The 15,609-nt window shown below is 39.9% G+C and overlaps 1 protein-coding gene across 1 annotated transcript in view; it reads left to right on the top strand.

Moving 5' to 3' along the window:
- Window positions 1-13,933, top strand: part of susd6 (sushi domain containing 6) — a 41,173-nt gene extending 27,240 nt beyond the window's left edge. The window contains exons 3-7 of the mRNA XM_042503103.1: window positions 6,642-6,836; window positions 7,719-7,913; window positions 8,048-8,186; window positions 10,558-11,033; window positions 12,813-13,933. Coding sequence (XP_042359037.1) covers window positions 6,642-6,836; window positions 7,719-7,913; window positions 8,048-8,186; window positions 10,558-11,033; window positions 12,813-12,838 — 1,031 coding nt within the window. The 3' untranslated portion in view covers window positions 12,839-13,933. The remainder of the gene's footprint in view (window positions 1-6,641; window positions 6,837-7,718; window positions 7,914-8,047; window positions 8,187-10,557; window positions 11,034-12,812) is intronic.
- The last annotated feature ends 1,676 nt before the right edge of the window (window positions 13,934-15,609 follow it).

The raw sequence follows: 15,609 nt of genomic DNA, 5'->3' as shown, positions 1-15,609 counted from the left end.
TCCTTACTCGCTTTTTTGCGTGTGACTCAGTCACTATTGTTTTTCCAGCATTTCTCAAAAACCTTTTCTCTTGAGCAAACTCTTAACATCAGACCGGTGGGAGAACAGCTTGTGTTTAACTGTGACTCATTCCCCTCCTCATAAGCACAAAACATGGCGTGCTGAAATCCACTCTGGCATTGCTTAGTGCTTTAATCAGTTTTTTTTTCCTATGTGTGTTTTCAAAGCCAATATTCAATCTGGGCTGAGAGGACGATGGAAAAGGGAGAGACAGCAAGGTTATTAATCTTAACCACTCTACCATCTCTGGATACCGGGGCAGCGTTCATTCTTTCCTTTAACAGAGTCTCTCCGTTTGTGCTAGCCCAACCCACAGTGTGGTATGTACTGTAGCTGACGGCTGCCTCCTCTTCCCATTGTTGTTGTACGGAGCCTCTCCCTTGCGCACAGAACTATTGGTCGACCTGCCACGACATGTCTCTTTTTAGCTTGTAATTGCTCAGGGCCACTGTGCTCCATGATGCTGACGTTTTTCTGCGCTCTCTTCTTTCTCCCTCCCCGTCTTCTCTTTCTGCCTGTGTATCAGATGATGACTACCTCTCCCCGTCAGTAGTTTTCTCATTCTTTTTTGTGTCTCGATTACTTCCCTCGCCACTTTCCAACCTCACCTTTCTTTTTCGTGGTAATTTGCAAAAGTAGTGTCAGTTTTTTGATGTTGGATATATTTATATATTTGCTGCACATTTCCTGTTCTAAGGAAGACTCTGACTTCTTCTGACAAGCATAATCTCAGGGGAAAGTGATTTCAAGTCAAAATTCTTCACTGCACCAACTTTAAGAGCAACTTTTTTTTTTCTTTTTTCTTTCTTTTTTAACTTTTCTTCATGTCTCTATATTTTGTCTTCATGTCATTTTTTAAAAGTTGATATAGGTACGAGTTGTTCTATCCTCAGGGGATGTAGTGTGCATTTCTGCATATATAGTCTATATTTGGGTTTCTGTGTTGATAGTCTCTGAATATTGAACGTGCAATGAAGGGCTGACTAACAATTATTTTCTTAATTAACCCTTTCAAATTTGAGCATATTGCTTGACTGCCTTGAAAAACATCGAAATAAGGCAACAAGCAATTTAACTAGAAATTACCTAAAAATAAGCAAAAAGGTAGGCACAAAAGAAAAGAAAATCAGCAAAAAAAGTTGAAAAAAAGGAAATTACTTGAAAAAAACACAAAAATAAAGTAATCTAAATAATAAAAATAGTTTCCTTGTCATAATTTTGAATATAGAATTTTAATAATTATAAATATAGTTTGATATTATAGATTGATATTTTTCACTTGTGTTTTTTTTGTAATTTTCTTATGATTCTCTCTTTTTTTAGCTAATTTTCAGGTCATTTTCTTGTCACCTTTAACTAATTTCTTGGCAATTTGCAGGACATTTCTTGCCAAGTTTCTTATTGCTTTTTCCAATGGTTTAGTACAATTAGTGTTCACACTTGATGTGTACCGCACTGGAGTACAAATGTACCAATGAGACCACCTTTTAGAGGGTACTCGAGTATAGATGGGGGTACCGGTACATAGTGATCACACAATGATTCACAGTAATCAAACAGATTGGACTATGGGGCCAAGTGTACTTGTGTGTAGGCCTGATTTCTTGATGGGAAAACCCACTAAACGACTTTTTGTTTTTTTTCCAACCAACAGTTCAAAACCCAAAGATAGATGAAGAAAAGCAGCAATTTGCCACATTTGAGGAGCTAAAATCAGAAAATGTATGGCACTAATGCCTGGAAAATGACCTAAGTTAATAACTGATTATCACAACAGTTGTGGATTCTGTTTCTGTAGATCAAAGGATTAAGTAATTGACTGGTCGTTTCAGCTCTAATACAAGAAAACATGACATTAGGACAACCATAGTAACAGAACCTAAAGCTGCAGAGATGCTGTATATGTTTGAGTGCTATCTATCAGCTAATGTCAGCTAGTGTTATTATTACTGCTAATACAGAAGTAAAGATAACAGATGGTAGTAAAAATCATACTGGTACATTTTGCTCTTGAGCATGCTGTAAAAAGAATGCTTATTGTGTGTTTATGGCAGGCAAAGGCTTGTGTCAGATATTATCTCCATGCCATTTAACCAATATTACTTGCATAAGTGCAGTAAATGCAAATGACATTTGGATGGTTGAACTGGCTGGTTTGTGCAGGCAGCACAATGTTGTCCTGGCATGAGAGGGAGAGCTGGGTTTATTCTGCTTCTGAAAAGACTGCAAGTTTTGAAATGGATGTTTTACTGGCTTCATGGTTTTTTTAGACTGAGCTGACTTCAGTGACCTCTATGACCTGACCTCTGATAGAATTAAGCCTCGAGTGGGTTAAGCTTCACACTGTAAGCGTTTCATAACGCTAATGCAAGGAGTTCCTTGTAGATTTAACAATATAAACAGTGGATTTGCTTAAAGTTACAAGAAAAACTAGATTTTCCTATTCTGTATTTTAAAAAAATCTTTATACTGATGAGTACCTTCTCTCTCAGATTATGTTTTTCCTTGTTGAGCTCAGTCTTTCATATTTGGTCAGATCATGAAAACTGTGTTGAAGATGTTACTGTAGTTTTAAGGTATTGGCAAGGCCCAATGTTTTAAATGCATTTAAGGCATTTTGGTATTTAAAAATACCACTGTATACCTTTACAAACATGAAAATAAATAAAACTACTCCATATGCACACGCCTTTATTCCCAAGACAATCCTGCAGATGAGAAAGCTATTTAAAATCAGATAATGAATGCTGTTAACACTCATCTGTCTTCTGCAGTTGCATTGACTGCCTCCAGTGCACTACAAAAGATCGTAACAGTGGCTTTTGGCTAGAGGCTATTCACCTAAACTGCCCCCTTAGGCCTTTTTGTCCCCTGCTGCCTACCAACCGGGGGTCATCAATTCATCATCTTTACCACCTCCATTAACACCATCTCCTCCTCAGAGGGCCTTCACTCGCCCTGAAACAGCTCAGTGAACAACTGCTCAGGTCACGGTGTCAAATGGCGTCCTGAAATGTGGGTGTGCAGATAGTGTTTCTGCATGTGAGAGAATGAGCATTATGTGTTTGAGTGAGAGAGATTATTACTGCTTTAACACACAAACCAAGCATGTGTCATGTCATATTAAACCTTCAGCTTGTCTTTGAGACATTGAACCGGACTGTTTGTCATGGTTGTATTACATGTCAATATAGTACCTTGGTCTACATAGATATGCTGCTAACTAGGTATCACAACTTAACCACTGAATTACACAAAATATAATTATTTACAGAGCTACTGCATCATGATTTGAATCAAAATACAGTAGTTGCTGTACTTTTTTTAAAAAAAATGTGTAACTTAATGTGTGTTTAATGTTGAAGGAAGCCCTTAATTCATTCTCCACAATATCATGCAACAGCTAGCTAGACCTGACATGTGCTGTTACAGTGATGACAGACTATGTGCTCTTTAGCCTTCTCTAAAACAGCACACTAAAACAATACATAGTGTAAGGTGAGTGATAGAGACAGAGCATTCTTGCACACAATATATAAATTAAAGTACTTTCAATGTCTATTTCGATCTATTTTCCATCTCTTTCAAGGCCTTGATATTTTTTCCCCTTAAATTCACAAACTCATGATAGCTATATAATATCAACACTTTACCCACCTCTAATACATTGATTGACCAACAAAATAATCAGCAGATAATTTAATAATAAACATTATAATCAATTGTTGCCCTATAACAAAGTATTTTGTGATAGAGGTAAGTAGTTTGATTAGACTGCAGCAGACCTCCAACATCCACAGTCGCAGTTGTATCCTGATTTTAGGTTCATAGTGTAGCAGTGTTAGCTCTTCTTAAGCACACACACCAAATCTGGCCCCCGCTGAATTCAATAACACACCCTTTGGTATCACACGACTTAGTCCTGGGAGTGTCTTTGTTTGTGTGTGTTGAATGTGTGTATGTGTGTGTGTGGGTGAGTAGGCGCTCGCACATTTGAGTGTTTGCTTTTAATCTTGCGCTGCCAGCTTAGAGCGACGTTTCTTCCTAGAGATTAGAGGATGTTAGAGGCACTGCTGTGGAAATAGTCTCTCTTTCAATCTCTAAACACACACGGAGGCAAGACAAAGTGGCTGTTTGCAATGTTGGTGTGTTTGTTTATGTCAACCAAGCGATAAGTCCTTGCAATAGACCATGGCTAATATGATTTTATAAATACTCAGACCAAGGATTAAATAATGAGCCATATGGTCATTAGTGTTTATGGCGTTATTAATGTTCCTCCTTGTGGGGGTGTTTTAAATGTACTTATGTCTGGGCCTTGTTAGTGAGAAAAATCACTGTGCATTGTATAATTCCATTTAATAAATCCATCAGATAAGATGAACAGATAAAACACAAAATCAAAATCTTTCACTTACTCTCACAGATTAAATGGTCCAGTGTGTCGGATTTAGGGCGATATGATGACAGAGTTGAAAGTAAATATAATCAGTTTGTTTTCTTCCGTGATTAATCAGCTGAAAATAAAAATTGTCCTGTTTTTGTTGACTTTGAATGAGCCGTTTATATCAACATACGGAGCGGGTCCTCGTCCATGGAGTCCACCATGTTGCACCGCCAGGTTTCTACCATGGCAGAACAGACGAGACAAAAAAAAGACCTGGCTGTAGATAGGGCCATACGTGTTTTCAACTTTTCATGTCACCACCTTTGAAGTAAGTAGCCTCTCTGTGACAAGTTATCGGAAAAACACTGATTTTGACGTGAAACTGCTTTAGTGAGTGTTTCTACCATCCCCAGGTCGGTGTGTTTTTTTAGAGGAAGAGACCTCTGCAGATAATTCGGCTTTTGGTAAAAACATCTCAATCTTAAGTTATGAGAGGTGCTGGGCTAGCGGCCTGTCTGCTATGAGCCAAACAGCGCCAGGAAAAAAACATTTTAACAGCATAATTTTGTGTTTTTAGTGGTTAAAATCACCTGATCTGTTTTGGAGAGGAAGAGACCTCTGCAGATAATTCGAGTCCCGGTAAAAAAAAAGCTCCTGAACAATGAACACTGAAGGAATTCTAACCGAGAGTTCACGCTTGGCATGTGGGAGAAGATCAGCTGGTTGCAATCTGTAATCCTCACAGCTAGATGCCACTAAATCCTACACACTGCTCCTTTAATTTATATACAATGGCTCAGATGGGTTGTAGGAAAAAATGTCCACTGAAGCCCAAATTCTAACCCCCTTCACAGATGATTCAGAGGAGCATTAATAAGCCTGGCATGTCTGTCGGCCACTCTTGAAGATCAGTAATACTGAAAGTAAAGTCGGCCTCCTGCTGTCGTGTCTCGGTTTACACAGGTGTTGCAATGTTATGTCAGACCTGCTGGATTTAGACGCTCTGCTCTTGCCAGATTGCAGCTCCAAATGCGTGTGTATTAACGTGAGCCTGTGTGTGCGCGCGGACAGTGTGTGTGGAGCAGTGGGAGTACAGCACACATTCGGATAATTTACTCTGACATTGCAATGAAACATACACACACAGACGCAGGGAGCTGGCGTGACACTTGCAACATCATAGATGGAGCGTGGGAAGGTGGATCAAAGCAAAATTAACTCAGGGTTTTCTGCTTCTTCCGATCTTTATTGGCTGGCTTAGAGCTTCTAGTCTGTCATTAGAGCTGAGCAAATGAGAAGTTCCTGTCTCACCGCCTGGACAGATAGACCTAGCGCTGGCCTGGGATGAAGACAGTTTAATGAGCAAGAAATAATCGAGAGAAATCAGATCTATATGAACCTCCTTGTGACATTTTAATCCACCGTGGGCACTTAAAGTATTCTCTGTACTGCGCAGCGTGGCTGTCTCCAACTATCTTGTCATGTTGATACAGTGCTTTCCCCTCGCCTGTGTAAAATGCAGCCTAGTTTCAAGTAACAATACCTCTGAGTTTTAATTATCAGCTCCAACCTGTCAACTTGACAGAGTTTCCCTGTGAAAAGTTGTTTGACCCAGTGGCAGCTGCCTGCAGAGGAGACTAGCAGATACTTTATGTCAGCGTAATGATAGAACAGCACAATATTCCAGCAGTACCACATTTATGTAAAACTAAAATTATCAAGACTCTCTGTGAGACTGTGATGGAGTCAGCCATAACGAGCTCCATTAGTGATCTTAAATACTCTTTGTTTGACATAATATTGGTACATTATGCGTCAAAGAATCAGGCCCCATGTGAGACGACTTGTCCTCATTTCCCAGCGGGCCTCTAATACATTTAAATCCCTGCATAAATTGAAAATTAAGATGTTATATCCTGTCTACAGGCACTTTCCAGCTCCACTAAGTTTACTAACATGCCTGATAATTAACTTGCATTATTAAAATATGGTTCTGAATCTAACTTTGGCTGCTGGCCTGAAGCTAGTAGTTCCTCACATAAGTAGTAAGTGATCATAAGTCCAGCCTTGAGAAACAAGCGTCATATCTTACATTTGTCTGGTTCAGAAAGCAAAACCTTAGCAGCTAATATCACTTGCGCCTTCAAGCAGCCAACTAATTCTTATTCTCTTCACTTGTTTCTGTGTCTTTTAGGTTGTGCGCGGCCACCTGGCGTGCAGCACGGAGACTTGCTGAACCAGACTGAAGCTAACCGGGGCTCCTTCCCCCCGGGCACCCTGCTGACTTATGGCTGCGAGCCCGGCTACACTGCAGATGGAGCCACCACCATCATTTGCACCAGCTCTGGAGCCTGGTCCCATCAACCTCCAAGCTGTATCAGAAGCAGCGGTGAGCAAGAATACACATATGCAACAAAGCACACAAGAACAGAATTTAGCACAATATTTGTTGTTATACAAACAAAACATCTTCTCACATACCTCCCATGGGTATAGAACGAATCCAAAATAGGGAAAATTCTTGGTGAACTGGAGCAAAGGGGGGCTGTGTTTAGCAGCAGCAAAATTATCCAAACATCTGTGTATAAACTCTCACACAACAAAAAGTCTCATTTATCCAGTCATTTGCTCAGGACTTCCCAAAAACATGTATTTTCACTAAAACCTTCCTATCCAGTTTTTGCCGTTGTTAAATGTGAGCCCCTTACACTCCAGTTCATCAAGACTTTTCTCTGTTTTTGGAATCTTTGTTCCCTGTGGAGGCATGCGAGAAAAACGTTTCCTTTCCGAATTTAACGTAACACTGAGTGAGTAATTGATACACAAATGATCATTCTGTACTCCTTTACAAAGTTAGGCTTCTGCTTGAGTATACTCAGCCAAGAATTAAGTTCTCTGTCTATAGAAAGCCCTAATTATAACTAGAATAATCAATTTTCATGGCCTCCTTTTACTAAAAACTTTGCATGGTCAAGTTCATTAAAAGAAAGTCTCACTTTCTCGAAGGTCAGCTTTATACACTTCTGTCTTTGAGTCTGTGCACGCAACACACATGACTTCATCAAAACTGAAATATCACATCAGTTCAATATCACACAATATCATAACACCAATAGTGAGCCAGCAGGGAATGCTGGGAAATCTCACCCAGAATATGAGCATTTAAACCACAGGACTCAAACCTGACCACAGGTAGAAATACAGGTAGCATCTTCAGTACACAACAACAGCAAAAATTGTGAAAAACTTTATTGCCTCTGCTTCTTCCCAGTGTGTTCGCCCCCCACTGAGCCAGAGAACGGGGGCTACCGCTGTCACCCGTCTCCCTGCCACCGCCTCACCCAGAAAACCGTCATCGAGTACTTCTGTGACGAGGGCTACGCTCTGAAGGGAGACTACAAGTTCCTCACCTGTCAGAACGGCGAGTGGGACGGTCCCATGCAGATTAGCTGCCGACTCACACAAGGTCTGTCATCTCTGCTCACTTTTACCTTTCATGTATTATATCTTTGTGCGCACACACAACCTCATGCAGGAAATATAAATCAAAATCTGTGAACACATTTTCACTTCCTGTCTGTCTCTTGTTGTGCCCCTCAGACAAGGAGCCGAGCTCTCCGCTGGGTATTCCCGCTCTGTCTATCGTGGCGTCCACAGCCAGTTCTGTGGCACTCATCCTGCTGTTAGTGGTACTGTTTGTTCTTGTGCAGCCAAAACTCAAGTCCTTCCATCACAGCAGGTAAGAAACACACACATTACTCACCCTAAACATATTCCCAATCCTTAATGTCAACATACTGGGATTTTATTAGATTTGTCGAATAAATTAATGATTAATAGCATATAAAACAGGCTCCCGGTGGATCCTTAAAAGTCTTAAAAGGCATTGAAATTATTAGTCTATAAATAAGGCCTTAATTGTGATTACAATGTCTCAAATCAATATTTCAAAAGTCTTAAAAATGCAAATACACTAGGAGTAGGAAAATAAGAAACTTTTTTTCTGATGTTGCATCATAAAACCCCAAAATAATTGGAATTTAAAAAAAAAAAAAAAAAAAAAAACAACAACATATTTTTTAAAAATAATTTACAGAATTTGATGTCACACAGATCAGTTTAGAGGAGCCAACAATACACATATACATTTACAACATCCAGTCAAATGAAACCTGAACAACCTTTTTTTAAGGAATGGACACTTATATGATAACATAAAATAGATTCTAGTTTCTTACATCCCAGATTTTATTTTGGTCGCTTTAGCTAATCAGTTCTGTTATAATATGTCACTTTTTGTTTGAGATGCCATATAAATCATTGATTTATTGTCACACTGTAACTTCACTCAGCATATTTTGATATTAAATTCATTGTATGAGATTAGATAATATTTAAGAAGGGTTCTCTTTTCTGGGTTTTAAAGACCGCATTGCAATCAAGTGATGTAATTTTCTGAACTTTCTAGCCTGTCCTGGCTGTTCTTTTATTTGTCTTTACCTGCTTAGTCATCGTGTTAACATTACTAAGGCTGGGTTTCTGTAATAAATAGCTTTAAGATATCGACCGAAATAACCCCGTGCAGAGTAGTATGTAAACTTCTCCAGTCAAACAACACCTGCATTCAATCCATTTTGTGCCTTGATCTAGAAACTTTTTTTTTTTTTTTAGTTTTTGCTTGCAGCTAATCACCACAAGCATTCTTTGCATTAATTCAACGAGTGATTGGCAACAGCTACAAACCCATACATGCTGTGGTCTGGTGAAGTCATATTTACGGTGTATTTACAGAGTTGGCAGTTCAGCGTGCCGAGATACCACCAAAATGGTCAAAAGTATGGCTATACCACACGCTTGTGTTGTCTTTTGACATTTTACACAACTGATTGCTTCCATTTAAGTGATAAGCATCAAATTAAGTCAAATAAATAACTATCAAATGAAGGTTTCACTTGGTATCAGTATTACTTTGAAGAACTGGTATATGTTCTGTTATTACATTTTTTTAAACAAAATGAGCCCTACACATTACTGATAATGATTTATTAAAACTCTCATAGTGTAAATACTTCTTGGTATTTGGCTAAAAAATATCATGACATTTCATTTTCTTCATACTGCCCAGTTTTAATTTGAAATATAAAAAGCTTTGAGTTTCATGACACTCAAAAGCTGCTAAATGGCTATCTAGACGGTGAAATATGGAAGACGGTCTTTTCTGTGAGACGGTCGACAAATACTGTGCAGATATCCTGCCTGCCAAACATCTCTGACCCTCTGACTTCTTGTGTGGCTTGACTAAATGGACTCCATTGTAAAGTTGTTCCTAGGGAAGTTGACGCTTGCCAGTTCAGGTAAAAAAAATGCTTAATAAAATACCATCATGTTCTTTAAGTCTACATTTTCCCCTAGTTTTTGTCATAAAGAGAGTGTTACAGCCCCTCTCGACGCAGAGCTTTCAACCTTTATGTCACTTTGTGCATTTTGTTTTCTTGAGGGTGAACTTTGAAAGTATTTTCTTTTATCAACCATTTCCTTCTTGCACAAACTTTGTAACCAGAAACTCTTGAAAGCTGTATTCCTGTTTGCTCAGGAAGAACACTGCCCTTTTATGTCTGCTGCTTGTAAAACCACCTACCAGTGTGCCACAACGTGACGCATCAGTTTTTACCATTCATTGTTTCAGTGGACACACCTACTGTTCAGTTTTGGTTGAAACTTGTTCCAGAAACAAGTTGTCCGCATTAGAAACCAAAAAAAAAAATTCGGGCAACTAGTTTATCAAGTTTGCATTTCTTAAATACTTGAGAAATGAAAGTGAAAGTACAAAAAGAAGATGGTTGCAACCATTCAGTGTGATTTTAAAAAAGGCCAGAGCGATTTGATCTAATGCTCATTGGCACTCTTGCTGATTGTGTTGTGGGCCTGAAGGCTTAGTGCAGCCTGCTATAAAGAGATTGTACAATCAACACTAATCACCTCCTCTCAAAGGTTCTGCTGCTGCACGCAGCACAAGTGGCATCATCAACCTGAGCCTGCGTTCAGGATCCACTTTGTTCACTCTTGTTTTTCTGTCTTTCTCACTCTTTCTTCGCCTCTGTGTCCGTCAGGAGGGAGCAGGGCGTCTCAGGCCAGTCCAGCTCCATCATGGTCGAGGGCGTCCAGGTGACGCTGCCCTCCTATGAAGAGGCTGTATATGGAAGCGGTGGACCCTGTGGTGCCTCTGGTCCTCCTCCTTCTCCACCACCTCCTCCGGCTCCTCCGGAGTCTCGAGTCCCGATCGTGCTCTCCGAGGGGCTTCCTCAGGGAGCCACGGGAGGCCAAGGCCCCAGGAGAACCCGCCACCACAGAGACTTAGACTTCTGTCTCCCATCCACGTCCTCCTCTTCATCTTTCTCCTCACGCCGTCACGCAGAGACGGTACTGGTTCATCAGGCCCCTTCTTCCTCCTCCTCTTCTTCATCATCATGGGCTAGAGAGCACCCTGGGGGTGCATGCGCAGGCCCTCTACCTCTCCGCAGAGACTCTGAGAGTAGCGACCAGCACAGTCTGCTTTCTGTCACCTCTACAGATGAGTTTTCTGATGGTAAGAGGAAACTCTACAATTCTACAATTTCATTTAGCAGACGCTTTTATCCAAAGCGACGTACAACACAAGCAAGAATTTAGACTTAAGGAAAAAACTCTCATTCTCTTCATTTGCTTTATAACAAGAAGTAATACAGATCACGATATATCTCAAACACATAAGATACACCATTTTTGGGAAAAATCCATTAAGGAAAGGTTTCACCCCTAAATCAAAAATACATACTTCCTCTTAACCTTTAGTGCTATTTATCAAAATAGATTATTTTGCAGAGAGATATCAGCGGTAGAGACGTCTGCCTCCTTTCAAATATAATGGAACTAGATGGCACTCGGCTTGTGGAGCTCAAAGCGCCATTAAAATGCCTTTGAAATACTCAACAGCAATTTCTCTTTCCAGAAATCATGACCCGGTTACTCAAGATAATCCACAGAAACGTTCATGTAGGAACTATTTTCTTTTTACAGAACAACATCCACCAACCATTTCATCATGCAGCTGAGGGCAGTTTAGTTGTATTATATTGGAAAGAAGACAGATATCTCTGCAGCCGATATCTATAACTCTTGGCAATTCACACCAAAATACTCACAAGTGATAAATAGCACGACAGGTGAGAGGAAAATATGTATTTTTGATTTTGGGGTGAATTGTCCCTTTTAAAAAAAAAAATTACCATGCTAAGCAGAAGAGTGAACAGTTGAAAAATACATCCATACTATCTCAGATGCATCTTTGGCATTTCTGCACTGTAATTTCATATTATTTATTATCTAGCAGACATACACAGTGTGCCCTGCAGTGAGCAAATACTTTCAGATTTATCTTTCCAGCTCTGATAACAAGGACTAGTGAAGAAACCTGTCGAGAGTAATTTCACTGGCTAGCAGAATCAATACTTTTTGATAAAAAATGTTCCCCATTTGCGGTTTTCTTTATTGTTTAGACTCAGGTATTGCTCAAGACATTCACTTAAGACCTCAAAGAGCGTTTAATTAAAAGCTTGTACTTTCTGTAAGAGATTAAGCTCACAATGAACCACAAAATAACTCAAAACATTGGAATGATTTTAAGTAAATATTTCAGCTTACCACGCATGCAGTGGTACAATGGTGAGGAATGTTTAGACACTACAGTTTTTTGAAGACAATAGTGTGACAAATAACCAATAAGGAGCCTTTTAAAGACAGCCTGCTGTTTTATTTAAAGAAATACTTCTCAGGATTGTCAGTTACTGTATAAAAAGATCGCCAGCAAAAGTGAAATAAAAGCCAACCCCAGATTTATTCTCATTTGGTGTTTGGCCCCGCTATATTTGCATTTCTTTTTGTGCTGTGTCTCTTGGATACCTGCTGCTGACCAATCGGGCATCTAGTCACCAACTTTTTATAAAGCCCCAACTTCACTGTTTTTATGTAATTTTGTAATTGTAATTGTAATTATTATTTGTGATTATTATTTTATATCAGTTCTCTCATTTTCACTATTCTAACTGGTCTCAGTACTTTTATATTTTGTTTAGTAGTAAGAGTAGTAGGAATACTAGGATTTTAAGTGTACCTTTAAGATTTCAGTCAGAGAATAGAATGTTTTCAGCAGGGACGGGGACCAAATATGACAACAGGCCAAAAACAGTGACTTCTGATGACGCACATGAAATCCAGTTAGACTGAGCTCTTCTTGGTGATGTAATGGATCGCATGACTGTGCGGTGAATAAACAGCTGACTGTTGAGCCACTTCTCTTTCCTAATGTGTCTGTTGTGTTCCCCTGCAGATATTCCCCTGCTGAAGGAAGCATGAAGCCTCCCAGCCCGCTATCAGCATCAGCAGCAGAGCCCTTATTTCCCTATCTCTCACTGCTGACCAGGACTGACTGTGGCTGTCTACCTACTCCCCCCCTTGACTCCCCTCAGCAGCCAGCAGAGAAAAGACTAGAACTATGCCCCATTCCCCCACGCAACCTCTTCTGCCATCGCTACCAACCGCAGAGCAACAACCGATACTCGCAACGATGGAGCACCACTGGACCCCGCTGCTGGATCAAAGACAAGCCGAGACAAACAAAATGGTGCCAGCTCAACATAAATCCTGTAGATCCTATGTATATGTAAAACATACACCCTGAGTCAAGGTTGTGTACTATAGGCTATGTATCACCATACACCTGCCTCCTCCTCTAAGGTGTAGCTCTCTATATAAACTCACCGGAGAAGGCTATAGCAATCGAGACACGTCGACTCTGTCTGGGATTACTGCAGATAGAAAAAAATAAAACTTGTGATGTTCGCTGCTGACACTGTGGGCGCTCAGAATCAGAATCGTCTTCCCGCTGTACTTGAAAAGTTGTGAGTGATGGCTGTTTTTTTTTTTTTTTTGTGGCCCGCTTTGTGAATGCTGCATGTTGTTTTTAGTTATTGCTGTCACAGCACGGTGGCCCACTCTGAATGAAGCATGAAGCCTCCTCCGTCTCTCCCTCTCTAGCTTTCTGTGAATGCGGGTGGCGTCTAGCATATGGATTAGTGGGAATGAGAAGCACTTCACAGAAGCTAAAAGCAGGGCGCAGTGTTTTTTTGTTGTTTTTTTAATATGAAGCGCCATATCATGACTATAACGAAAAAAAAAAAACCCTGCTACTTTCTTTTCTGTTGCCAGCTGCACCTAGTATCTGGAAGGTGCTCCTTCTGTGGCATGAGTGGGATTGATTGGTGTGTTTGGTTCCAGGGTTGTGCCGTACGGAGAGGGAGACATGATGTCACATTTTGTCTGAACAGCTGAGGAGAAGGATGTCTTTCATAGTGATCGGGCTAAACTTCAACTTTTTGAAACCTTAGCAAACTGGCTTGATTTCTTTCAAAAACGCGGGAAGAAAATCAGCAACAAAAGAAACGACCCCAAAATTAGCAAGAGATTAGTAAAAAAGTACAAGAAAAGTATCTAAAAATTCATTTAAAAAAAAAAAAGATAAATTAAGACAGGTCACGTGTAGTATATCTAACGTAGAGTGGCGGCATTCGTTATGGGAAGTGTGTATCGAAAAGTACTGCAAATGCATTGAAGCTCATGCTTTTCCAAAATAGAAATTTTATAATGGGTCCTTGAAAAGTCATGGAAAAGTTTTGAAATTTTGGCCATAAAAATGTTTGGTAACCCTGAAATGTGTAATAATGATATTAAGCTATAAATATAGTTTTTCCCTAATCTTTTTCCCCTGGGCTTTTTAAAAACATAATTTTCTAAATCTACTAATTTCTTGCAATTTTTGGAATATATCTCACCAGGTTGCTCGTATGCTTTTTCTCCCATGAATTTGATAGAAATCACGCCAATTTTCTGCGGGCTCGAAGGTTAAGTACGTGTGAAAGGCATCTGAAAGCAGCACAAGAAAAGTGAAGTCTCTCCAGGCTTTAAAGGGTTAAAGGTTTGTTTAATTTTTTCTTCCCACTGTATTTATTGGCGTGTCTTTGCTTTGCGTTGCTGAATCTGAGTGTGTGTGTGTGCGCGTCTTTGTGTGTCAGTTCGGCAGGAGAGGACATGTCCTCATATGGTAGGCCTCGATACAGCCATTTCCTGATTTGCCTCTCTTCAGATCAGAGACTGGCTTCACATTGTCCCGTCTTTCACCACAGGAGGAAAAATCCCTCCCAGCATTGAATAAGTCACATGAACAAACCAGCGTCACTTCAGGCAATGAGTCCACTACACAATGTGTGTATTATTCATCCACTCGCGAGCTACATTATTTATCATTTTCTGCTGAATGGCTGGAAAACACAAGTCCCCTCAGAGGAAACCGGCCCTCGCCCACCTCCACACTGAACCCAAGACTCTCCACTCTGTGTGCATTATTGACACGACTGCAACTGGTTGCAGTGCATGTTTTGTGATATAGCACCCCACCATCACCCTCCTAATGCCAAGTGGACATTTTCAGAGAATCATGTTGTGTTGTTAGAAATCATCCTCTGTTTTCATCGCCAGCTGAAAAGCTTTGGTGGTTGAGCTGGTCACCCTGGAAACTCAAAAGGATCCTGAAAATTGCTTTTCAAGCTTAACTGCTCCAAAAAAAACAAAAAAAAACAAACCCAGAACAACATATAAGAGTTTCTATTCTCGTTTTATTTGGCATTTGTGGCTGTCTGTCATTGTCAATGGCTACATTATTAATGCAAACAGAATGTTGCCTTAGACTTGTACATTTTCTTTTTTTTTTTGTATAATCTTAAGTCTCCGCGTTGGTTGCTTTACAATATCGCAACGTATTCTGTTCTCCCAATGGCCTTACTCTGTTCTTTTCTATTCTATGCATAAAACTGTCTTTGCGTATTTATCAATGAGTTTACTTTTGTTGTGGACACGACTAAACGAATGTCCATCCTTCTCTGTCCTCCCCTAGCTTCTACAGCTACTGTGATGATGATGATGATGATGATGAACCTATAAGCACCTATGTTTCACTATTCCTTTGCTTCTCCTTTGCTACAAGGCATTAAAATATTACGGGATTGAAAAGAAGAAGAAAAAAAATTTAATTTGCATTCAGAAGCACTGTTGTACGGTGTTGCGTCCCTGAA

The sequence above is a fragment of the Plectropomus leopardus genome, chromosome 16 (genome assembly GCF_008729295.1).
Source record: "Plectropomus leopardus isolate mb chromosome 16, YSFRI_Pleo_2.0, whole genome shotgun sequence".
In the NCBI taxonomy this organism is placed as follows: Eukaryota; Metazoa; Chordata; class Actinopteri; order Perciformes; family Serranidae; genus Plectropomus; species Plectropomus leopardus.
This window is presented reverse-complemented; position numbering and strand designations above follow the sequence as displayed.